Raw genomic sequence first — 26,339 nt, 5'->3', positions numbered from 1 at the left:
AAATGGATGGCATCAAATGTTTTTAACAAGTGACAAAATGATTATCAATTATAAATCAGATAATTGGTCCCAGAACAGGTATTGGCACTGATATAGAATGTTTTAACATTTATGTGTATGAGATGATATTTTTCAATCAAAATTTTTTGCAAAAACTAAAAATCTTTTATTTTTCTTTGTTTGTAACACTACAAACTGAAAACAAAAATACTTTCAAGCTTTGAATCGGAACAAAAGCAATATTATAGATAAAAAAAATTTTATCATTAATTGTTCATTGATAGGGAAAAAAATATAGCAATTTTATCAACATGTACATTGCTAACTGAAAAGGTACTTTGCCAAAAAGAAAAACTAATTTCTTTCTACAAGAATTGATATTCTCAGCATAAATCACTGAACAAGAATGTTTGGATCTAATCACAGTTTTTAAAATTTTAGTTTCCCTTTAAGAAAATTTGACTACATCACTTAATTTTAGAACATTACTAAAAGTACACATGACACAAAAAATACAAAGACAGTTTTAAATATCTCACTTATATACAGCATATGAAGGCACATTTATAGTCTAAATTTTTCAGTTCAATAATGCAATAACAATATGTGTCAATTACATTTTAGCTGCATATTCACTTGTTCCTTTTCATACAAAACTTGAAAATCCCGGCAAAGGAGCTCTGGATCCTGCCATATTATTCATAACAATATGTCCTCCGTTCAAGCTAACTTGAATGCTTCCCTCTGGTTCGCTGTCTGTATAACTGGGTGGCTTGACGACGGGCCGTTGTCGTTTCCACGATTGCCGTAGGGTGTCGTTGACATTGGCGTAATGATTAACAAAAGAATGTGGTTCTGCCTTGCCATCACTTTCTCTTTCGCTGTCAGAACCCTATGGGATATGTATAATTATTAGCAAAAACTTTAATATTAGACTGCACAAGTAGGTTTAACATGGGGGAGCATTGAGAAAAAAAATTACACCAGAAGTCCTTTCTTTAGAACTTCAATAAAATGTAATTGGTCATCAAATGTGTCAAAACATGTTTTTAAAATCTAAAATGTTACTAACTTATTTATTATATTAATTAACTACCTTATAATCCTTTAATCATTCTCTTTCCTATTTGTGATGAGTGTTTATTAAATATTTGTTTCATAATAAAAATTAATGCATTTGGAAAACTTAAGTCGCAACATTTTAGATTTATAGATTCTGTTGTGACAAAATGCTAAGAAAGGTTACTGAACAATTCTAAGGCAGAACTATATGCAATATATCAACAGCAAAGTTATCATATCAAGAGACTACAGTTTCATCCTTGTGCTGGATTCATTAGTCTGGAATAGTGAATAACGACACTGCAGACAAAATATTTTGCATGTAGTTCTGCCTTAGCCCTGGTATAGGGGCAGTAACTTACTGCTCAATAATGAAGCTTTGCCTTCAATTTACTAGTTGAACTGTACCATGGCTGGTGGACTCTTGCTGCTGTGGTAAATTTACTTCATCTACCAATTTGTTGGCAATCTCTGCTTCATTGAGATGACATCTGCTTCCAGCTTGGTCAACTGTTTGAGACTGATGAGTCCACAACAAGGACAAAACTACAATCTCTGGATGTGATGATCACACTGTCAGTATATTGCATGCAGAATGCAATTAGAAATTTTGATTCACAATTCTCTTTAGGTTTAACAAGAGAAGTGATCTGAAGGAAGCCAATGCACAAAAGAGTCTGCAGTTTTCCACATTCATAATTGCAAGCCTTAAATTTTGTCATTTCATCGTAAACGAGCCTCAAAAAAATCAAAATTCAACATTTCCTGATTGAAGGTTGGAATAGTAGACTGATAGTACACTAAAAGCAGGGCTGTCTATTATTATTGCATGTAGTTCTGTCATAGCCCTTGTTTAAGGCCGGTAACTTACTGTTTAATGCAAAGAAAGGGTTGTGAGCATCATCCATTCGACCAAGGTCACCATTCTTGATATCCGTCCCCCCCCCCCCCTTCAAATAATAAAACCTTATTTTGAGTGGGGTTGGTGGGAGTTTTGGGAATGGGGAGAAATATAGTCTTGTATCGGTAATGTATTTGTCCCCACTCTCACCTCAAGTGGGTGAAGTAAGTGTAAATTTCTTTGGTGACCTCGAGTTTTTCCCTATTCCAGAATGATGAGTCTGTAACAAGGACGAAACTGCAATTTCTGAATGGCATAACCGGGCTGTCAGTATATTGCATGTAATAGGGTTGGTCAATATAACGAGTCAGAGGCTATAAAACAGATTTTATTCATCATTCTAAAGTTGTTTTAACACTTATCGCACTGGGAAATTAATCATATAATTCCGTGCCTTGTTTATAATATTTCCGTAAAATCCTTTGGCTGCTGCTGTAACCAATTACCCATGCACTCCTTTGCTTCATCGTCCGAATAAAATTGCTGTTCCTGAAGTGCCTCCTTGAGTTCAATAAAGATGTGGAATAACATGGGGATAGATATAGACAATGCCACAAAAGTTCTTTTGTTGCATTGGCTATGTGTGGTTACAGTAGCTGCCAAAGGACTTCTATGACCACGGAATTATACAACTAATTTCCCAGTGCAATAAGTGTTTAAACAATTTAGAAGAATGTCGAAGAAAATCTGTTTTATAGCCTGTGACTCGTTACTTATTGACTGACCCTATTACATGCAATATACTGACAGCCCGGTTATGCCATTCAAAAATTGCAGTTTCGTCCTTGTTATGAACTCGTTATTCTGGAATAGGGAAAAACCTGAGATCATCAAAGAACAAAGAAACTTACACTTACTTGAGGTGAGAGTGGGGACAATGAACTATTCTACAGAAGACTATATTTCTCCTTTCCATTTGCAAAATTTCCACCAACACCACTCAAAATCATTTTATTATCTTATCTGAAAGGGGAGGGGGGTATCAAGAATAGTGACCTTGGTCGAATGCAGGAGGCTCACAACCCTCTCTTTGCGTTAAACAGTAGGTTACCGTTTCTTATCCAGGGCTAAGGCAGAACCACATGTTGTAATAAACCAGAATAAGCAAGAAAATTCCCCTCGCAACAGGACACATACGAGTCCCGTTTCATCACGGGTATTTTATTGCTTATTTTTTAATTATTTCATTTTAAAACAATCACTTTTACTGTTCAACAAGATTCTTATGAGAGACCCTTATTGTTGCTATCAAAAATAAAATTTCTAGACAAAAGTACTCCAAAAGTCCCGTTCCGTCATATCGAATGGTCCTTATGAGAACCACACTATATAATTATCATATGAATAGAATTTTTCCGCCTGCCACGGGTTAATTTTGACAAAAAAAAAACTGGAGGCTAAAATAAGTGATACCTCAAACCATCCTGCAAATGGATAAGTAACGAGAGCGGATAAAATGCTCAAAAATAAGCTATGCTACTCCATCTTAACAATGCTTTCACACAAAAGAAATGAAAATAAGGTTCAGCTTACATTTTTTAAAAATATGTTATTGTGGTATAGCTTATTTTACAAGTGTTTTGTAAGTTTAGTGCAATACTCATGTGCAGGATGGTTTAAGGAACTCACAACACATTACAACAGCATCCTGTAAGTACGGTACTAATAATTATAAATATATTCATGATTATCTCCACAATTAATCACATGTGAGCTTTTCACATCTCTTTTCCTTTTGTAGCGGTGGCCCAAGAGCGTGCCCAAGCAGATGTGATGTTCAATTGTTTTCATATTATTACTTATACTTTGTATATCTGTGTTTTCTGAGTAAAGCATGTTCATTCTAATAATTGTCAGGTACAATAGAATATTTTTATGCAGCTAACAAATATATCATAACATAATACTGATCAAAAATACCATAGAAATGCTAATTAGCAACGCATGAAGAAAATAAATGACAAACTGGTGTCAAAAAATATGCAGTGTTATAAAATACTACTGAAAGACCACCAAGTTTCGAGTTTTTTGAAGCAAATAATGCATTTAATTTAAAAATTCATTCATAAATGAATTCCATTCTTCATTCCTACAAAATGCTTACTTCTTGAAATATCTCCAAGCCTGGAACTGACTGCTTGGTTTCAAATCTGAAGAAGTTAAGTCTCCTATCATTGGATAAAAGAGCCATTGTATTGTCATGGCAACAACCCTTCATTCCTCCTTGTGCTTGGGTTCAACATTCCTTAAACTTATTTCCAGTGTAAGAAAAGATAAGAAAAAACATATATAGTAGAAGAATTGTTATAACCTTTTCCCACTAAAATGAAGGCATAAACCCTGAACTAAGGAATTATTTTAACAACCCAAAGAGAAAATTGTTTTGTTAATTTGAGTCAAAAAATATTTTATTGTCTTCCAAATCATATATACATCATGCCTGAAGTAAAAAACGACTTTTCTTGGAATCGGCTATTTTTGACGGGCAAGGGAGCAACCAATGAATATCAAATTATGATGAAGAAATCAATAACGAAACTCCCATTAAAACCTACTTTTTCAAATGCTTAACATAGACTGGAAACTGTAAAAACATCTCATGCAATAGGCTGTAAATGACAGTTTTTCATCTTCCCATAAAGTCGAAAGAGAACTATCTCAAGTCAAGTATCAAAGAAGCTGTCAAGCACCTGATGCTCGGTACTTGAAAATTTCAAATTAACTGGCGTGTAATAACTCGCGAAATGCTTAATAAAAAGTGAACATTTTGAAATTACGGTTATTTTTGTGCAGTTGCTTATTGGAGCTTTTAGATAAGATAGGAGCTTTTTTTTTTTCTATTTTCATGACCTGATATTACGAATAACCCAGATTTTACATATAAAAGTTTCGGTCCCGATAAATTCGTTAAATCGGGGACCAATTCCATTTTATTTCTGAAGTTCCAAAGCACTGCTTAGTTTGGCAGACCACACGTCACTGCTTTTTGTAAACTCTCGCAAGAATCTCTTTTTTTTCCAGTTCTTAGAATTCCCATAGGCCCTTCTTTAAATCAGATCTTACATCTGGTCGGCAAACAGGGGTCAAGAATGGAGGAATCTAGGATGATGCAATATCATCAAAAATAAGATTAATGCCTCATTCAATATGGATCATGATGATAGAACTTGGAAGACTAGAATTCTTTTAATTCATTGGTGCTCTGAAAAAAAAAAAAAAAAACCTGAGATATGAAAGTTAAAATCCTAGCCAGACCACATTGCTAAAGGTATATGGTCCATAGGATTGGAATGAAATAACTCTAATATGGATACTCACTGTGAAAACCTTAATTATTCATAAAAACATTTCGCCAAGAAAGGATTTTAAACGGGTACTATAAGTAATTTTGCTGACAGTACTTGATAATCTATTTATTTTTTTGTATATAACAATATTTTTTTAATTTGGAATACAGCAAAATATTGTTACCAGTCTCTCAATTATACATGTTTTACACTTATACATAATTTCCAAAAAGTCCCAATTCATTCCTATTTATTTTCATGGAAAAATACATGGTTATATAGGTAGGTCACTAAATATCAATTTTGTGTCTTTACTTTTCCTAAAATTTGCAAGTTTCTTGCTTGTCTATTTTTTTTTTTGGTTTCTATTGAATGAAAAGATTCTCTTTGGTATCGGAGGTCCAAAAAAAGGAAGGGGAGGAGCTTATTTAATTTATTAAAAGATAGTGAAAAAACATTTCCTGCACTTAGTTCTATTCCTAATGCTATCATTCCTAATGCAAAGACAATCATCATGTCAAACAACTATAAAATATTCTTTTTAATGAAATATCTATTTGTCAGTGATGTGCAGTCTGCCCAAACAAATCAACCAGTGCTTGGGCACTCTAGAAATTAAAAAAAAAAAAAACTCACTTTTATGCTCATAAAAGACAGGAAGTATGAATTTAATATTTTTTCTTCCCTTTTCTTTCACTGGAAATAAAGTTTTAGAAACATTTATGAGTTGCTTGAACAGCAATTTCCTGGAACACATATTCCCAGACAAAGGAAAGAGAAAACTTCACTACAACAAGTCAAACCCAAGCACAAGGAGGAATGTAGGGGTGATGCCATGAAAACTGTCGCCATGGCTCCTATCCAATGACAGGAGACCACTGTAGGAGCTTCCTACAGTGGAATTCCTTCATTTATAAAAGAATGGAAATCCTTTATAAATGAACTGTTAAATTAAATGCATTGTTTTATTCTAAAAACTCTAAACTTGGTGGTATTATAGTAGTAATTTATAACCATGCATATTTTTGACATCAGCTTCAGTTATTTGTCTTCTTCCTGCGTTGCTAATGTGCATTTCTACTGTAGTTTTGTAATTAGTCCATACTATGTATGATATGCATTTGCTGCATAAAAAATGTTCTTTTCAACATGACAGATATTAGAATTAACGTGTTTTACTTGGAAAACACAGATATTCTAGACAAATATTACAAAATGTGAGTAATGCTAATAATAGGAAAATAGTTGGCCATCACATCTACTTGAGCACTCTCTTAGGTCACCACATGTACCTGCTATTTGTACAAAACATTACAGAATAAATCATACATTAGTTACATAAAAAATTTGATTAGATCCTTAAAACTGATATTCATAAATTTTTGCTAGTATGGTTAGATAGAATGGTAAAATTGTAAGTTATTTGTTAATGTTTTGATTATATGTCATTTTCAGTTATATATCATTTCACATCAGTCCCTTGAAAGACGTATGAGGTAGTAAGAAACAAAGGGATGTAAGTGGACATTTTCAAGTTTCAATTAAAACACGTTCAAAAATAACGTCCTAGGTAGACTTCCATGGAATTTTGTTTTTAAATCTTGCTGTACAGCAATAACTACCAGGGCTAATAGTACTATATCTTGCTCCAAGACAGAGGAGAGGTTCCCCTACTGTTAGACCTGGTTATCTCCAAATTTTAAATTTTGCCACTTGCATTTTTTGCTTCTCACTGCCTCATATAAACACTGTAAAACTGTATACGAAAAATTGATTCAACTCGTACCGGATCGGATGAGCTCATCTCAGAAGGTTTCTCTGTTAATGAACTACTATCACAGTTTTCATCGTAGCCTTTGGTGTCATCATCATCAGAATATGTGACACTACCTGGACTTGGGCGTGGGGGAGATCTAAAAATATATAATGTAATTTTTATATAATAAAAATGACATAACAGGTAGTAACTGTCGATAAGATTGAGTATTTAGTCAACAATTCAACAATTTCAATATTAGGAAAAGATATAAGAACTTAAATTCAGGGGAAGTATAAATAAGTAATAATCATTATGTATACCCATAATAATAGTTTATAAAACTAGAAAATTTAATAAGTAAGCGAAATAATATATTATCCGGGTAAGAAATTTATTATGCGTTTTCCATTAAGGTTTACGTCAGTTAGGTAATAGCTTGGAAGATAATCAGTTAAAAACCTGGGATAAAGACATTAAAAAAAAAACATGTGGACAGCAACAACATAAAAAGTCATGTATTTACAGCAGGGGGGGGGGGAGGGGGACAGACTTGTATTTCATCTTATAAAATTTTCAGAATTTATCATTTAAGTTATTTTTCTTCAAACTAAGTAACATCAAGCCAGAACAAACCCTCTAAAATTCACTTCAAAAGTTACATAACTTTTCACATAACACAAATATTAAAAATGTAACTTATTTGTTTTTAAAAAGACTTTCTTAACATGCATGAAAATTAAAGTTGCAAAAATTCAAGACGTTTAAATCTATTTAAGGAAAGAAGAATATAAGCGTATCACATGCTTGCTTGTAAAACATAAAACCAAGTCAAGTACAGTAATCTCACAATATACAGTGAATTGAAAATATGAACAGACCATAAAAGTGCATTCTTCCTAACACAAGACAAAATACCAGGAATGGTTTCAAAAATAATTTTTATAATGAGTCACTACATTGAAATACACAATGAAATTGTTTAATAAAAAAGTTATCCTGACAAATTCATTGTATTTTTTGAAATATATTTTTTTTCTTTTTAAGGTGAAGAATATTTGGAAAACATTAGTTGATTGTACATTTTTTCTTGCAATTGAGTGGTATGAAATAGCAGGACATTGATCTAAAAGGCAGCAAACAATTACAAACAATGGTATGTCTTAGACTCACTTAAAGGCACCTCCAATGCTTTTCGGGATACATGTTAATCTGGCAATTTTGAAGGGTAACAAATCACCCTGAATTTACTGTATTAAATGCTCACTGGTAAAAGCAGTACTAAGAAAAAAGGTAAGTTAATAATTATTGTTAACTATATACTTGTTTTTAAAAAATAAAAGCCATAACAAAACTAAGCATTAATGAATATAATTAACCTCCATCTTCAAAAGAAAAAAACATATTAACTAACAATGACCATGTAATATATACTACCAATAAAGTGAAAGCAATTGATATTATTTATCAATTTTATAATGATAACCATCAAAACTTCTTAAAATTATGTTTAGTAGTTACAAGAATTATCAGACATATTTGAAAAAATTATTTATTTTTCTTAAAGGGTAGTGGATATTTTAAATAAATTCTAAGCATTAATTAAGAAATAGAGTATTCAAACAGCACCAAGCAAAAAAAAAAAAAAAAACAGGTTACAGTTAAGAATTCAGAATGAAAATTATAGCTTCAATGTTAGAAGAACAATTAAAAATAGTACTGCTTAAATAAAGCTCTCCCCCCCCCCCCAATACATTAAACATTATCCCTACTTTATAACATTAAAATTAATATTTCTTCAAATAACTGCATTTATTTGCATCACTACTTACTTTGTAAGCATTGCATTATTATTTTTTCTGGCCAGCGAATTTTTGCAAAGTGTCCCTCTCTTAGACTGCCTCAGTTCAAAAGTTGCAAATCCTCCATCATCCATGCTCATGTGGTCATCGTGAATTGATTTCTGTGCTTCTTCTACAAAATAAAATATTTTTTAGTTCATTAAATAGAATTTCAAAAAAAAAAGTGCAACAAAATGCAACTTAATGGTTTTAAACATACATAGTTGAAGACGACAGTCTTACTTTTGTATTTATAGGCTTTGCTTTTGACACACAGAACAGCAACAACCAGAATAATGATGACAATGCTCACGGATGCTAACGCCACTAAAAACCAAACTTCACGGTAGAAAGGCAACTTAGATCGATATTCTGAGAAAAGTTTACCTGTAAAAAATACAATGAATGTCATGCATTTTTTTGTTACACTATACACTAAAAATATATCAGGAAATAGTAATGTAGCTAACTTTCTCTATTGAAGTTTAAAGTTAAATAACAAGGATTAATTAAAAGTGCAAATAATTTGACACATAATTTAGAACTAAGTAAAATCCAACGTAGGTGGATTTTACTTAGTACTCAATATCTTTATCCATACATTACTCAATATTTTTTTTTCTATTTAATCTTATAACACAAAAGCATGTTATAAAGACTTGATCAATATTACTAGTGTGATAATAACTACATAAAATAACAAGCTCTATTTGCATTAGAGGCATGCAACCAGAGAAAAGCATTCAGCTTTTTAATAGCTACTGAAGCTTCCGAACTCATTTCAAAAGCTAAGAAAAATAACAGAAGAGTCCTAGGGCAGAACCATGCCTCAGTTCAAAAGTTATTGAAAGGACTTTGAATGATCCCTTGCATGAGAATGAATTTCTACGTCCTAAAAGGCAGAGACCTAAAATGCCTTATCTAACAGAATAGGCAACACTTATTTTGCTCTCCTTGGAGTGGCAACTGTGATTCTTTGTTTACATATTGTTTTTGTGATACAGTACTTGGTGCTTTCCCTGTGTGATTTTAGTTGATTAAAGCTTATATTTAGGTCTCTGTTGATATGTTTTAATTAATATATATTTCATATTTATCACATTTTCATAAAAATATTATATTATTAATAGTTTATTGTAAAATGATACTATTAAAAAATATAAAAACAATATATTCTATGGATAGGCCTTTATCAATATACAGCTCAGAAAATGCAAACAGTTTGATACCTATCTTGTATGACTAAAACAGATGTTTATAAGTTCAGCAAAAATAGATGAATACAAAACATAGTTTTCCTTGATCCAATATTAAACTATTTAGTAGTTAATTTTAGTAGTTAAGTTGTTCATATTTGTTATAAGCAATTATCTCGAGGGAAAAATAACACAGTTGGACAGAATTAAACAATTTTCAATTTTCATTGTAACTTTCTAATAAGATGTGTTACTAACACTCAATCTATATTCAGTAAAATACCGCCCAATAGCTAGGGCTAAAGCAGAATTACATGAAATACACCGCCAGCTCAGTCATTTCCAGCCGAGGACTGCAGTTTCGTGCTTATTAGCACTCATCAGCCCGGCATAGGAAAGTGACTGAGCTGGAGATGGAAAACCTAAACGACTGAGCTGGCGGTGTATTTCATGTAACTCAATCTATAGTTAGCACAAAGCTATAACATTGACTAATTCAACTGTATATTGTGCAATGGTTACCAACATTATCAACGAATGGTAAAAGAAAAAAAAAATAGCCTACAACAGAGTATAAAACTATGGTAAAATAAAAATTAGTGATAAAAAAATAATTAACTCTAACTTTTCATACACATTTTCACTTTAAAAATAAACAAATTAATAAAGCGGAAATAAAAATGCAAATTTCATTTACAAACTTTATAAATCAAGGTTATTACTTGGTGTAGCAAATGGTTGTGGAGACAAAGCTGGAAAACTGATGCCATAACTATTGCGGGAAAATAGACGAAACTGATAAGAGGTTGATGGAAGCAAATGCCGAAAACCAATAGAGTAAGAAGTCTGTGGGCCATTGTCTAAAAGAGCCATGGTTTGCCAATCATCAATACCATCTAAAAAATAAAAATAAATAATTATAATTAAAAATTACACATAACAGTAAAGCTGAATTTTTTATGAATTGCAAAGGAAATTAAAATTACAGTAATTTAAACAATTAATATAACGTTTTATACATAAAGATAGCAAAGGAGCTATAATGATCAAGCAGAACAATTAAACTTTTTCCTGATTAGCAGATAGAATAACATACATAAAATATTTTCTAGTAATTTAACAATTATTTTTGTTGCAAAACACCTTAGTGAATTGTTAGAAATGTCTATTAGATATATTTTTTGTTTAAGTTATAAAATGAAATATTGACAAATGAAATTTCAAGATTACAAACTGCATAAAATAAAGATCTAATCCATAGTACAAATTTATATCAACAATGTTCCAACTAAAATTAACTTGTATAAATAACATATTTAAAAACTGAAATCATTCAAAAAATAAGTAATCACTTTATCCATGAATTTAAATCAATGAAAAAAAATAAGGTTGTTTGTGTAAAAACATAATCATGGTAGTTCATATGTAACTGTACAAAGCACTTTATTGCATTAAAAGGAAATAAAGCGATTAACTTTACTTTTGATGAATGAGAGATCTCATAATCAAGGATTGCAGCTACATTTTCATTTATTTATTTTTTACTTTTTGAATTTGGATATACATTTCTAAAAGCTATCGCTCAGCATAAATTTTAGTCGATATTTTTAGATTTTTTATTCACACAGAATATCAATTAAAAAAGGGGCACTAATAAGTTGTAATATTTTTTTAAGTTTACCATAACACAAGAAGAAATCAAATCAATCATAAAAAAAACATGCAGTCAGAATTGTGTGCTCAATTAAAAAAAAAAAAAAAAAAAACTAATTATTTTGAAGTAGACTAAAAATGAAAAACACATTACAAATGAATTCACTTTAATATCTTTGGTATATGAGCTTCAGTTTAATGTGATTTAAAGATAACTCATTTGTAATTACAGTACAGAAGCATTTAAAATTAATCCAGTGCAGTGCATGTTCATAACTTGAAATTTCTTGAACAATAATTTGAATTCTAGAGCAATAAATTTCACTATTTGTTCAAGGAATATAAAAAGGAATCAAATTCCATCACTGATGCAACATTGCCTTTCCTAAAGTCCCCTTGCCACATACAGCAGATCATGTGAATTGCTATTGATTAATGACAATTTGAATAAAAATAGTGCTAAGTCATAGCAAAAAGAAGTCAGTAAGCAATCTTGATTGCTCAATAAAGAAAACAAAACAAAATAGTAATATGATTTGTGATACAATACTACTATTATCAATCAAAATGTGAGTCGTGTAACACATATGAAGACATCTCCCCCACAAAGCTCCTTAAAGCTAAAACAAACACCATTATAGAAAAAATACCTGGATTAAACAAAGGACCAAAAAAGTTATTTTGAAGAATCAAAATAAGTAAAACACTAAAGAATTACAGCAACTCATTTGATCATTTTTCATACAAATACTTACTTGTCTGTCGCTTTTCAATAAGGTAACCAATAATAGGAGAAGCTCCTTGGGGGCCATTTTTCCATTGTAACATCAAAGAAGTATGGGAATGTTTTAAAATTAAATCTTCTGGAGAAGACGGAGACCCTAAGAATGAGAATCAAAACAGGAAATCAAAGAAATGAATGAATTGCTACTTTTAATTGACAAGTCGTAAATATTATTTTTTGTAGAAACACGTGAAACAAATTCATAACGAATTCCCCATAACTCCTGGACTAACTAAATCAGGAAGAAAAGATTTAAATGTCTATTTTAATGATTAAAATATCTATTTTAATGACATTTTGTAAAATTAGTTTGAAGTTTGATTAAGCAATTTGTAAGTAAACTTTGTAAAATTTGATTTCATCCTGGAATTTAAGAAATTCATTATCACAAATGGATAGCCTTAGTCTTGTGAGGCAAATCAACTTATGTGTTTTAGAGTACAAAATTATACATTCAGGCCACAAGATATAGCCTGGTTTAAGCATTTTTAAGGTGGCAACGAGAGGTTATTGTATGAAAGAAGTTGAAGGAAGTGAAGCAGGAGATATAAATATTTGTTCCGAATTGGATGGTAGAACGCAGAACATTTTATCTTTCGTGCAAAAGGGCAGAAGATAGGATTAAATGAGGAAAGCTTCTCTAAAATGCAGAAGGTTTGGTAAGTCAGCTTTTAAATTTGATTGAATGGGGAGGGGTGGAGGTATGATAAAACACTGTTCTAAAATGATTCCAAAAATTAATTTTTTGGGAGGGTTTTTTACAAAATGTTTTGATAAATCAGAACTTTTAAACTTTAAAAAAAATTCCAAACAATTAAACCAAGGAATTTTTACTGATGAATTTAACATTAGTATTTTTTTTTTTTTTTTTTTTTTTGGCAATAGAAACTACATTAATTGAAGACAAAACAGTTTTACTAAAATTTTAATGGAAAAAAACCTAGAGGCTGTTTTTCAGCCTAAACGCAGGTGAAAATTATAGTCAAATATGCAGTGTTCTCAAATGTTGAACTCAAATTTACACATTTAGCTGAAATGTAATATGTCAGTAATGTTTAACCTAAAGCCTATCAAGATTTAGTGTGTGGCCTGGTAAAAGCAGACAAAAAACTTGGCAAGCTGCCACATAAACTTATTTTTATACATTTAGATTGTGAAAAACTTTTTTTCATAGTCAATAATTGCAGGTTTATTTCCTCATTATTATTGGCCTTGGACAGAACGGTGTGTTAGATCTGTTAAGTGACACTATCAAAGAAACACTCATTGATTTTAATGTTGCTCTTAATGTAAACTAGTTGTCTTTTGTATGTGGCTGAGAGGAAAATGACTTGAGAATTGTTCATCTGTGTTGCATTACACTTAGGGCACAAAAAGGTCAGATTTAAATGATGGCTTTGCAAATGCACTAAATCCTTATACAACCTGAAAATATCTCTGCTACTAATTACACCTGTGCTTAAAATTTTACTAACACTCTCAAACAGAAATAATTAAATTTCTACAGAATACTCTTAATTGAAAATACACACCTTCCTGAGGTCCAGTAGTTATATTTCCAACTGACTCAGGGCCATAATCAAATGTTTCTGCTTTAACTCGAAAAGTGTACGCCACTGCTTCAGCTAAACCATGCACACTCAATGAAGTGTAAGTCACTTTCTGCTTTACCTGTTTACTGAAATCTGAAAAAATTAAATGTCACTTAAAGTTTAAAAAAAAACTCACATTTTGAGTACTAATTTACTATTAGCATTTTAAAGCATAACTCTTATAAAAACTGAAAATTTGGCAAAAGTGGAAGAATATTTCAAGATTACATGCAACATACTGACAATCCAGTTATGTTGTCCAGGCTGTCGATCAGGGTTCGTACTCAATTTCAGAAATAAAATGGAGGAGTTTTGAAGGAGTAATATTAGATATTGAAGGAGTACTAATGCGCTGTCCTTAAACGATGTCACACTTTTTTTCAACATATTTGACGCCCTTCCGTCTTTTTTCACTTACACTTCACCTTACTCCTCCTTTTGTCACATGTCATATTCTTTATAAACATATTGTTATAATAACGGTGTAATGTCACTTTTTGCTACCCTCTCTCTTTCCTTGTCACAATTTTATGAACCTGTCTTCCCCTCAAGGCATGACATCACTTGTGGATGACCCTTTTTACATTATCATAACTACGATTTACTAAACAATTATTTTTTTAACACAATCACTTGACTTATTACATCTACTTAAGTATTTTTAAATAGTTAAATAATAATTAGACAAACTGACTTTTGCGGATGAGAGCGTGGTAGAGGAAAAAACAAATATAATAAAACTTGAAAAAATAGCCAAGCACCATTTAAGCATGTTTTTGTTCACTTATGAAATTAAATGTCTTAGTCATTTCGTAATGTTTTCACCTTCAACTTTTATGACTTCTGTGATTAATTTGTAAATCACATCTTTAAGGAAAAAATAAATGTACGAAATTACAGCATTGAAATTGCCTTTATACCTTCGCTCTTGTGGCAAAGTTAAGTTATCGGGAGAAGTATTAAGTTACTGACATAGAAGAAGATTATGCGGCCTTGAACTAAAAAAAGGAGTTTTGGAGGAGTTCAAACCAAAATGAAGGAGTTTGAAGGGCCCTTCAAAAAAATTTCCTAAATGAAGGAGTATTGGAGGAGTTTTGAAGGAGCGTACGAACCCTGATATTGCATATAGTTCTGCCCTAGCCCTGGCTGTAGTGCGATAACTTACTGCTTAATATTGGAAGGTATTTAAAAGATAAATCATTCTAAGGACAAAACACTGACTCTTTTTGTTGTTTGGTTCTAACCCACTTCATAATACTAACAATAACCACAAAGAAACCAAAAAAAATCTTTGTAAGAACATTTTAAAAGACCCAAAAAACAACTAAGAGTAGAAAGAAAAGAAGTTGAGCACAATACCAAACATGTCAGTTACAGTACATCTCGATACAGCAACAGAGATTTTTGGCATCTTCACTTTCAATTCTGATTTAGCTCCTGCTATAGGACAGTAATTTGTGTAGCTTTATACATTAGAGGGCTTTTTGAGCAGCAGAGATGCTATATGCAAAAACCTCATACTGAACATGAAATGCATTCAGAAAGGTATTGCAGGATATGGAATTGCACATTAGAGAAAAACAGAAAGTATATTACTAGCAAAAAGAGTCCCCACTTATTATTTGCTCATTTAAATTAAGAATTTTGACTTGTTTAATAAAACGAAGCAATTTTCAGGCTCTTGTTATTTGTTTTCATAGCTAAGACAGAAGTATGCTTCTTTTAAATGCCTTAGCTGTTATTCCTTGAAAAACAATCTAAAAATGATACTAATAGTGGCAAATTGTCCCCCCCCCCCCCTTTTCAAAAACCTAATCTATTGATAATACTAATAACACATTAATAAAGGTCCTTGTGTTCATTTTCGTCTTTTTCATGCAAATATTTATGACAAAAAAAATTCATTGTCAACCATGCGAAAGGGAGGGGACTGGCAGTAGTAGTACAACTTGATGTTTCTTTCTTTATAATACTTACATCACAAATTTACTAGGTATACCTAACACCATTATTTCTGGGCTTTGATCCAGATTTTACCACCCACATAAGACAAAAAAGACACTAAAAGTTGGAAGTAGGGAGAGGGATTCGGTTTCCATTTCAACACGCATAAAAAAATTTCATACAAAGCAAAGTTCAACACACAATTTCACTAAGCAAACTTCATTACCAAATTTCAAAAAAGCCCCTTCTCCCGCCCCTTTTTTCAATCAAAACGGGGGGGGGGGGAGGGAATTCTTATACATGATCAGGGGTGCGTTGAACTTAAATTTTTGGGAGGGCGGAAATTGTCGATTTGCCAAACGGAACTTTGCCAACACATTTTGCGGAATGATGACAATTTCGCCAAATGGTCAGACAAAATTTGCCAAATTAGGTCATGGAAGGTAATGTTAACTTCCCATTGGAGAGCCTTTGTACATGATTAGCATTCTCTGCTCTGTCCAGCGCTAAGGAAATAAAAAAAGATGAACTATAATCATTCACAATAACAGTTCTGCACCATAACAACATTAAGCTAAAATTACACAAGTTTAGGTTGATGAAAAAAACTCAAAAACTAGCTGAAGATGTTACATTTCACAAAAACCAAATGAGTATGATCAGTGAAATTTTTGATGATATGGCTCCATAAAGTAATGGACTCTTTTTTGTCTAAGCTACTAAAAGATTTTACCCTAAGTATTCAAAAAGATCTTTTAAAACATTTATAAATGATGCAAAGTACAAAAGTGTTGGGCTTTAGACACAATTAGATGTAACACTCTTTAGAATAGGAAAAACTCACCTATATCAGGCAGAGCTGTCTCATATGTGACTAAATAACCAGATATCACGCCATTTGGTTCAGCTGGAGGATTCCAACTGACATTCAGGGATGTCATGGTCACATCGCTGAACACAAGACGTCCTGGTGGGCCAGGTATATCTTCCATCGTAGTGACACGCTGTGGAGCAGATCTAGGACCATCACCGGCAGGATTGAATGCAAGTATTTGAATAGTGTATTCTGTATACTTTTTCAAGTCTAGGAGAATGAAAGATGTAGTTGCAGTGGGGACTGCTTCCATTTCTTCAAACCCATCATTTGAGTGTGGTTCATAAAATATTTTGTAGCCTAATAAATCGCCATTCTGCAATGCAGGTGGAGGGGGCTTCCAGGTTACTTTGATCTCTGTGGCACTGATAGCTTCCACACGAATTTCTCTGGGTTCACCAGTTGGAACAGCCTCCCCAACAAATACTTGAACTGTTTGACTAGCAGGACTGTCACCTCTGCTGTTATAAGCAAATACTCTGATTTCATAAACTCTGTCTCTTTCCAACTGATGCAAGGACAGTCTGGTAGTATTGGCTCCTTGAATTTTATCTGCAGGACAATCTCCACTTCTCGGAATGGAATATGCAGAAACTTGGCAGTATTCAACACGATATCCGGCAGAGCGAACATCACCATTCCAATCTTCAGCACCAAGAGCATCCCAATTGACTCTTACCGATGTTGTGGTATATGGCGTTGCTGTAATTTGCTTTGGTGCCCTTTCTGGAGCAGCAGGTAGAGTCCACGTAACATTGGATTCTTGGCTCCAACCACTGGAACCAATGTCATTGGTTGCTTGTATTCTAAATTTGTAGGAAGTAAATGGCTTCAAATTTACCACAGTAAATTTATTCAGATTGGGATCTACTTTGGCAGCAACTGTTTTCCAAGAATCATCATGCTTAGCCATTTGCACAGTGTAATATCTCAATGGAGCAAAACCATCTCTTCCAGGAGTCCAACTAAATGTTATCTGACGAGCCTGAACTTGAGAGTTGCTTATTCTTGGTGGAGATGGGGCTTGAGGAGCTTCTCTATTATTAGTCGTAAATACTTTGGCATAAGCAGTTTTACCCCAACCTTCATTAGTCTGTGCAGTCACTGCAAACATGTAATAGCTTTCTGGAATTAGATTAACTTCCTTTAGAGTACGCTCAGTTGGAGGAAATTCTTTCACAATTTCGGCATCTACAGAATTATCTAACTTATATGAAACCCGATAAGCCAGAATTTCTCCATTGGGTTCTTCAGGAACATCCCATAAAATGCGTGCAGTGGTGGTAGATACATCAGGAAAAGAAATATTTGAGGGAACTCCAGGAACGTCTTCAAATGTGCGCACAGAAGTAGGTGGTACACTTAAAACTCCATCTCCAATACGGGAAAATGCCAAGACTTGAACACTATACAAAGTATATTTTTTCAGTTCTGTCAATGTTGTAGTAAATGTGCCATTACTTTCAATAACTTTAAACAAAAATGGGACATTTTTTGCTCCATAATAAACTTTATAGCCCTCAATAATCCCATTTTGATGAACCTTAGGAACTTCACCCCACTTTACAACGATTGTTGTTGATGATGTTGCATTTATCTTAACTTCACTTGGACCGGCCGATGGAACAGCTTCTCTAGTTTTCTCCCTAGCAGGTGAACTTGGCGAACTACTACCGACATCATTGAAAGCCTGAACAGACATTTCATAGTCTGTAAATTCCTCCAAGTCTTTTATAACAAAACTGTTGGCATTGTGATCTTCAAGTATAATGTGTTTAAAAGATTCATTTGATATAACCTTTTCAGCTTCTTCATCAAAGATCATTGGACGGTATAATATGTTATAGCCTCTAGGAACACCATACCATTCTACTTGTTGCAAAGGCTAAAAAAAAAAAGATACAGAAAATTAGAATGTCCACATTACTTTCAATGAAAATAGAATTTGTTAATAAAAGGATTACTTAACTGATTCGTCTCATTGAAACAATTTAATCAAAAAATGGGAAAACTATTTGAAAAAAGCATTTTGTAATGATTTCGATTCCCCCCCCCCTACATTTAACTACCACACAAATAGTTTTTTTATTGCTTACACTGATTAATGCATTGATTTTCTGAAATATAGTAATAATTTAAAACAATTAAATAACACAAATAATGAATAAATAAATCTAAATTACCGTCCAACGAACTCTTAAAGCCTTTGCATTGACAGCTCTCACAGTAACATTATATGGTGGATGAGATGGAGGAGCTTGAATTGTTTGGAAAATTTTCGATGGTTCACTAGCGTCACTAGACCCAACAACATTTGTAGCTATGAGTCTCAACCTGTACTCCGTAAAAGGCATCAAGTTTTTCACCATGATATTGGAGGCTTCCGGATCTGAAACTTCATAAATCTTCACCCATGATTCATTTCTTCGAGTTTGAGCCTCCACAGTCCATTTGGTGATGGAAGTATTTCCATCAAATCCAGGAGTGAATTGAAGAACAACCGAAAATTCCCCGATGTTCGAAACGGCTAGTTTTGTTGGTGGACCGGGTAAAACTATAGGGAAAGTTTTCTTTGGTTAATACATGTAACTAACAATTATTTTACAATATCATATTAAAAATTACATTATTTTTGATTTTGTCATTCACATTAAATGGAATATGTAGTTGGAAGATTTCAAAATAATATTAACTGCAAAACTTAAATTAATAACTTATCTTTTTTCCTCTTTTTCCTTTCCATTTCTTTTGAGGTATGAAAAAAAAACCCTAATGATGATCCTTTCAATCTACCTTTTAGTTGTTTGAAAATGTTGAAACAAAAATTTTTTCAAGGGAGGGGAGGGAGAAGAATGTTCAAATAGTTTTTTAAACATTAAAGAACTATTCATTAGACAATTAAATGTAGTTTTGCTCTCTTATTGTTATGTCTCATTTTGAATAGGGGCAATGCAATAAGTTTTTTATAAGGATGTTTTAAAACATTTACATAGTAACAGATATATATTATAAACACACACACATACACATATATTTATATATCACTTAATAACAATAGGAGTGCATTTAGAAAAAAAATAGCACTGAAGAAAAACAAGTTTAAGTAAGAGCACTTTTAACTGGTTTATCCTCAAAAGCTACATTAAATGAGGCTGTGAGAAGGAAAAGGATGAAAGTGGATTTTTTTAAGTTTCAAGTAAAACACGTTTAAAGTTGAGATCCCAGGTAGGCTTTCATTGAAAAGATTTCTTAAATCCTACCAGTACCATCTCTTGCCCTATAACACATGATAAGTTCTCCTACCATTTATACTGATTGTCTCCGATTTTCTTATTTTGGCACTTACATCTCATTGCTTTTCACTGCCTCATATGATATATGTTTATGACGTTATGTAGGTTGGTGTTTGTAGTTGACACGACTAGTGTATACTTAAATATTTTAGTTTTTTCCATCAAAAATAAAATTTTAATGATATTCCACTATTGATTACATTCAAGGCATTCTGATTGTAATGTCATTATGATATCATGAATTCATAACTTTAATGAAGAAAAATGTATGAAAATACTTTTAAATGACTAAAAATTAATTCTAATGAATAATAATGCTTTTGCATTGCATCATATATATTTTGTGTTAAAGTACTGTTGCCAAGTTCATTTTGCTTGGGCAAGTACCAAAACCCACCAAATTACTTTTTTCTAAAATGATTTTTTTATTTTATGTATTTTAAAACTTTTTTATTTATTTATTTTCTGGCAGAATAAACATAGTAGGAAAAAATACTCTCTTCTGCTTGAACAAATGACTATTCAATTGAAGTTATGTTACATCGAACTTTTTTAAAAAATTGTTTCCTGATGTTTCAGCAAAATAAAATAAGGTTAGAAAAAGACTTAAATTGAAGAAAAGCATTCTAATTAATTAAAAAGAAATTTCAGCATTCTTATAAGACACTTTATACTTTTCTTTTGATTTAAGATATTTTCAATAATTATGTGAAGTCACTAAATAGAATTGCAATTCTTCCCTAAAAATATCTGAAATCAAAAGAAAATGAAAATGAAGGACTTCAAAACTTCAATTAGTTTATCTAATAGAACCTTTTTAAGATTTGTGTGTGCACAGCACTTAAAATTCCTTTTTGCCCTATGAACTGCTGCAATGTCAAGGTACAAGATATATATTAAAAAATATACCATAATATTTTCAAACAAGTTCCTTGAAACAATTGTTAGAGTCTCAATTAGTTAATTCATTTACCGGGAGGAATTCCAGATTGAATTGTGGCAGTTTTCACCGGTCCAGGTCCAACAATAGTCCAGGCAAATATTTCAAAAGTATAAGCAGTCATTGGTCGAAGGTCTGTCACTAAAACTTGAGTAAATTCAGCAGAAAGGTTCTTTATCACCATAGTTTCCAAAACATCTTTGACATAATACTTTAAGGTGTATCCTATAAAATTTAAAAATCAAATTTAACATTTAATAAATTCAAGGAATGAATACAAATAAAGCAAATTACTGTAGCAATAAATGATAGTTAAATAATATACATCAACAAATTTGAAGCAACAATAAATAACAAGTTAAAAGTATCCTATCTTCCTACACAAAAAGAATTTTATTATAATTTTTACTATGGCTTTGGTAAACTTATTAACATGAAAAACCCCTTTTTTTCTACTGATTATGTAGTAATTATGGTTATAATCAACCCTTATTTTGCATCTAATGATATCTTTTTTTAAACACTTTAACAAAAGACAAGTATTTACAAAAAGTTTGAATTGAAATTACCTTTTAAAATGCCATTGACACGCTCAGGTTCACTCCAGATAACTAGTATAGAAGTATCCAATATGTTGTCAAACTTCAAACTTCCAACAGCATCAGGAACTATTGAAATAAATTTTTTTGTTAATTAAAGTGGTTTACGAATTTTACTGTTAATTAAAGTGCTTCAATTTTACTAGTAAAATATTGATGCTATGAAATGACAATGTTAATATGCAACAAATAAGCTACAAAGTCAGAAGGTTAATATTTAAAACACTCATTTAAATCTGCAGGAACTTACAGAATAACTCCTGCAATTGTTTGAAATATAGCACCTCAATGAAGTGCTACAGCTATCACATTAAAATAAAGAAAATTAATAAAATCTATCCAAGAGAATTAATATAATAGAAAACTTTAACACACCATCTTGCATAGTCGTAACTATAACAGAATCACTTCGAGGGCCATCACCAGGACTTGTAAAGCATAAAACTGTAATGTGATATGAAGTGTACTTCTCTAGACCTCCAACATGTGAATCTTGCTCAGCCAAAGGATCTAGCGGACTAGGAGCAACTAAAACAGTATGAGTTGGAGTGGCATTTGAATCTGGATTGTCCAGCCAAGTTTGAAGCTGAAAGTAAATAATAAGCACAGAATTCTTCAGTATGAAATTATGCATTGCAAGACATAAAGCAAGTTAATAAAGGCTCTGTTACAACGTAATTCTATTAATGATAAAACAACAATTCAGTTCCATTAACCCCAAAACAACACATTTTGATAGCTTTAAATGTTCTAAGACTATACTGTAAGCTACTAGTAATTTAAAGTAAATTTTCAAGAAAATATCAGAATGCTTACATATATACTATTTCAAAAGCTACAATAGTAGTATTTTATTATAAGTGTGATAATAGTTATTGAAACTGAAATCTTTTTTTGGGAAGAGTCGTCTCAGCATCAACCTGAGGCAATGAACAAGAAGTTAGCTATTATATACGTTAATGTATCAACAGAAACAAAAGTATATTACATGTACTAAAAAGAGTTTCATAAACAGAAAAATAGGTTTAATATTTAGTGCACAATTCGCAAAACAGTTATTCAAGTGCAGGTTGTATCGTCCCCTTCTTATATCTTGAACTGATTAATAATAAGAAAAACATCCAAGATAAAAAATAAGTTTCAGAGATTGGGGAACATCTAAATTGGAGTGGGAAAAAAATAATAATAACAATACTGCTATAAATGCAAAAACAAAATTTCAAGAATATTTTCTGCCTCTCTTTATGAGTTATATTTCCAGACCACTTCATTATACAGTACAGAATCTTTTATCTAGTACTGAAAAAAAGAATATTTTCAACAATTTTCCTACCAATTTTTAAAAATGCACACTTTTCCAAAAACTTTTGAAAAAGTACACATATTTCTAACATAATATGATATAATCTTTAAAAAAATACATTTTTCTGCTGTAACTATCGTACATACTCGCATATTATTCAAGCATTTTAGTGCAAAAAAGGTTTAAAGTAGGCGAATCAATTTGCATGGCGACCAAAAACTGAAAAATTACCTAGAACAAAACTTATCATAAACAGGCTCAATTAGGCTGTAAGAAGGGACATGGTCAATCAAACCCATTTCTTGATGTTATTTCAAAAAAAAAAGACTTAAGCAATCCAGAAAATGAGGATATTCAGATAACAGGGAAAGCAGAGTTCTGGAGTATTCCAGATAATTGGTTCTCCACTGTATTTAATTGAATATCCACCACTAAAACTATACAGTTGACAGAGAAAATACTTGACTATTTTAGTAGATCATAGGAAAACCTTCAATAATAATTTTTTTTTTAAGTCATACGCATACTTGCACAGCATTTAACTTACTTTATATCCTTGATTAATTCCATTTATTAATTGAGGATCTGGAGGCTTCCAAGAAACATAAATAGCAGTTGAATTAACGGCTTTAACATGAACATCAGTTGGAGCTGATTGAGGTACTATTTGAGAAATACACATTATTATCAAAGTTATAATTTAACAGCAATTATTAATGGAATCTATTTACGACAAGCAAATAATCACCTCCTTCTCTGGTTCGAATGTAAATGCTACTTGAGTACACACCAACTCCTTTCTCATTATATGCAGCCACTTGAATTTCATAGTTTTGCCACACAATCAGATCTTGGAGAAGGAAACTATGTTGAGCTTCATTTGTCACATTGTGGTAAGCCCATGGACTCGCAGCATAACCTGCCAGCTTATAACGAATCACGTATCCAAACAAATTGCCATTTCGATCGTCTTCAGCAGGGTTCTAAATTTCAAAAAAAGTAATTATCAGCTAGAGCAAACACATACATAACCAAATATAATGTACACAATAAAAGATAAACTTTAAAGCTAGAAACAAGCTACTGTATGCAGAGTAAAAGCATTTGATACCAGTGGGCGCTAATGGCTCAGGGTTAAAAGTAATTACTATGTTCACAATAGTTGACTAGGTTTTAAGTCTGAATAACCGAAATGAGGCGAAAGTTCTCTAACACTAACAATATTTATATGAAATAAATATTTTCAACTAAAGGTTATTTCTGAAGTCTCTGCACAGTTAACACCTTACAGCTGCGTGAAGTTTAATAGTTCCATTTTGCAGAAAAGGATTTGGGATTCTTCAAGGAAAGCAAATTTCACTCACACTAGTCTAACCTTATTGTTACCTGCAAATCCTAAGAGCAATCACAACAGCAAGAGAGTGAGTCCAATTTTAATAGCACACGTTTTTGTCAGATTAGCAATTCATATTTTGTTTCTAGAAATCAGCTTAATGGGTCACAGTACCCATTGAACATTTTTTTTTAATGTATGAATATTTTGTTTTTCTTTGAAACCATAACATACACACTCATTTCGTAACCAATAGTTTTTTTCAAAATCTTAAAATATTGCCCACATTTTTTAAAAATGCAAAAAAATTAGGGAAATTTCAATTTTTTTAAAATCCCTAAGACTTTTTTGTTTTTGCACTTATTTAAAAAAAAAAAAGATTTTTGCAAAGCAATCACAATAATCATCTCGAAAAATCTGTGCATTCATTTGTTTATATATGTATTGGAACATTTTCTGTGATTAATTATGTAAAAAATCATAATTTTTTTTAAAATTTTGTTTTTAAAAGTATTACATGCTCTAAACATTTGAGTAATTTATAAAATGCTTATCCAATGCACAGTTTTGTTAAATATATTACCCTGACTGCGAAAAGTATTACTTTAAAGCTGTATCTTTAATTTAAAAAAAAATCCTTAGGGATTCTAATGACATGAAAACACAAAAAAAACGATCACCGAGAAAAAGCAATTTAAAATTTTTCTTTTGCATAAGAACGCTTAGCGAGAATGACTTAAAACTACTCATAACTTTTTAAATATTTGAACTAAAGCAATGAAACTTTTTCCCTGTGTTTGGAATAATTTGCAGTTTTGAAATATGTAATAAAATATTTTTTGATTGTTTGATCATTTCTGAGGTACTGTGACCCCTTAGAAGATTAAAAAGGTATATTTCACTTAATATGCAGTCTTACTTAGTTTATAGAATATAGATTAAGGAACTGGAAAGTTGGTGTTAGTAAATGGGAACGTAGGCTTGTTAAGTTCTGGACAGAACTTCTTGTTAACACCATGAAATGCTTTCAATACAATCAAATCTGCTTAACCTAAAAATCTACCTTTTTTCAAAGTTTCACTATTTATTTCCCTGCATTCGTAGTACAGATAGATTCAGCATTATATATATGTTTACCCCAAACTTTTCTCCAAAAAACCACTGTATCTTGAAGCTCAACAACCGTCATTTTTGGATTTGAGCCTTAACAATCTTTATCAACAACAGAAGAGGCAAACAAAAAACCCTCCTTCTTAAATCAGGAGCTATAATGTCCTCAAGTCTTGGAGAAAAATGAAGCCAAGGGAAAACTATGCACAAGATGCAAGTTCTCTAGGAATTTCATTTAATCAGGAAAAAAAGGGAGCTGTTGTGGTTGAACAGTGGTGAACATAGGGTTTTCATTATGGGTTGATCCTTTTTTGATGGGTTCTTCTTTTGGTTTACACCACTCTAGTATTGAAATTATTTCAATTGAGGATAAAATAAAAAACTTTAAATTTTTCACCAAATCAATGAAAGATAAGTTTTTTTTTCTAAAGATACATATAAACTCATTAACAATGTAGCCACTAAAATTAGAAAAATCTGTAGTAACAATAAACTGTGAATTAAAATGTTTGGCAATATTGAGGGGAAATTTTTAATCTAAAAGTATGTATTGTATCTCAAAACCTCTTTCAACAGTTCTACATATTTTACCTCTGTTAAAAGAAAATAACTGTTCAGAAAAAAGAAAAAAGTCATTTTAAGTACCTGCCACTGAAGCATGATTGATGTAGATGATCTTGCACCTCCAACAACTCCTTGGGGTGGTCCACTCGGAGCTAATGAAATAACAATCACAACTTTAAAATAAGATTCATTATGAATTATGTAAACAGCAATCATTTCAAAACTTTAATTTAGAATTTGAATATAAATACAGTTGGACCTCCCAACATTGAAGTAGCAAACTGTTGGAAAAAAAAATTCAATACAG

At 31.7% G+C, this 26,339-nt stretch overlaps 1 protein-coding gene across 1 annotated transcript in view; it reads right to left on the bottom strand.

The window, feature by feature from the left end:
* Positions 1–387: 387 nt before the first annotated feature.
* LOC129216765 (protein sidekick-like) overlaps positions 388–26,339 on the bottom strand; it is a 51,141-nt gene continuing 25,189 nt past the window's right edge. Inside the window, exons 12-26 of the mRNA XM_054850982.1 lie at positions 26,114–26,184; positions 23,774–24,008; positions 23,573–23,688; positions 22,098–22,308; positions 21,693–21,791; positions 21,157–21,348; positions 19,074–19,444; positions 16,861–18,775; positions 14,013–14,165; positions 12,452–12,577; positions 10,766–10,939; positions 9,091–9,234; positions 8,839–8,980; positions 7,037–7,163; positions 388–892 (exon numbers count right to left, since the gene is read on the bottom strand). Of these exons, the coding sequence (XP_054706957.1) occupies positions 647–892; positions 7,037–7,163; positions 8,839–8,980; positions 9,091–9,234; positions 10,766–10,939; positions 12,452–12,577; positions 14,013–14,165; positions 16,861–18,775; positions 19,074–19,444; positions 21,157–21,348; positions 21,693–21,791; positions 22,098–22,308; positions 23,573–23,688; positions 23,774–24,008; positions 26,114–26,184 (4,322 nt within the window). The 3' untranslated portion in view covers positions 388–646. The remainder of the gene's footprint in view (positions 893–7,036; positions 7,164–8,838; positions 8,981–9,090; positions 9,235–10,765; positions 10,940–12,451; positions 12,578–14,012; positions 14,166–16,860; positions 18,776–19,073; positions 19,445–21,156; positions 21,349–21,692; positions 21,792–22,097; positions 22,309–23,572; positions 23,689–23,773; positions 24,009–26,113; positions 26,185–26,339) is intronic.

Source organism: Uloborus diversus, chromosome 2, assembly GCF_026930045.1.
Source record: "Uloborus diversus isolate 005 chromosome 2, Udiv.v.3.1, whole genome shotgun sequence".
NCBI classification, from domain to species: Eukaryota; Metazoa; Arthropoda; class Arachnida; order Araneae; family Uloboridae; genus Uloborus; species Uloborus diversus.
The sequence above is the reverse complement of the archived record's forward strand: the minus strand, read 5'-3'. Positions and strand labels throughout refer to the sequence as shown.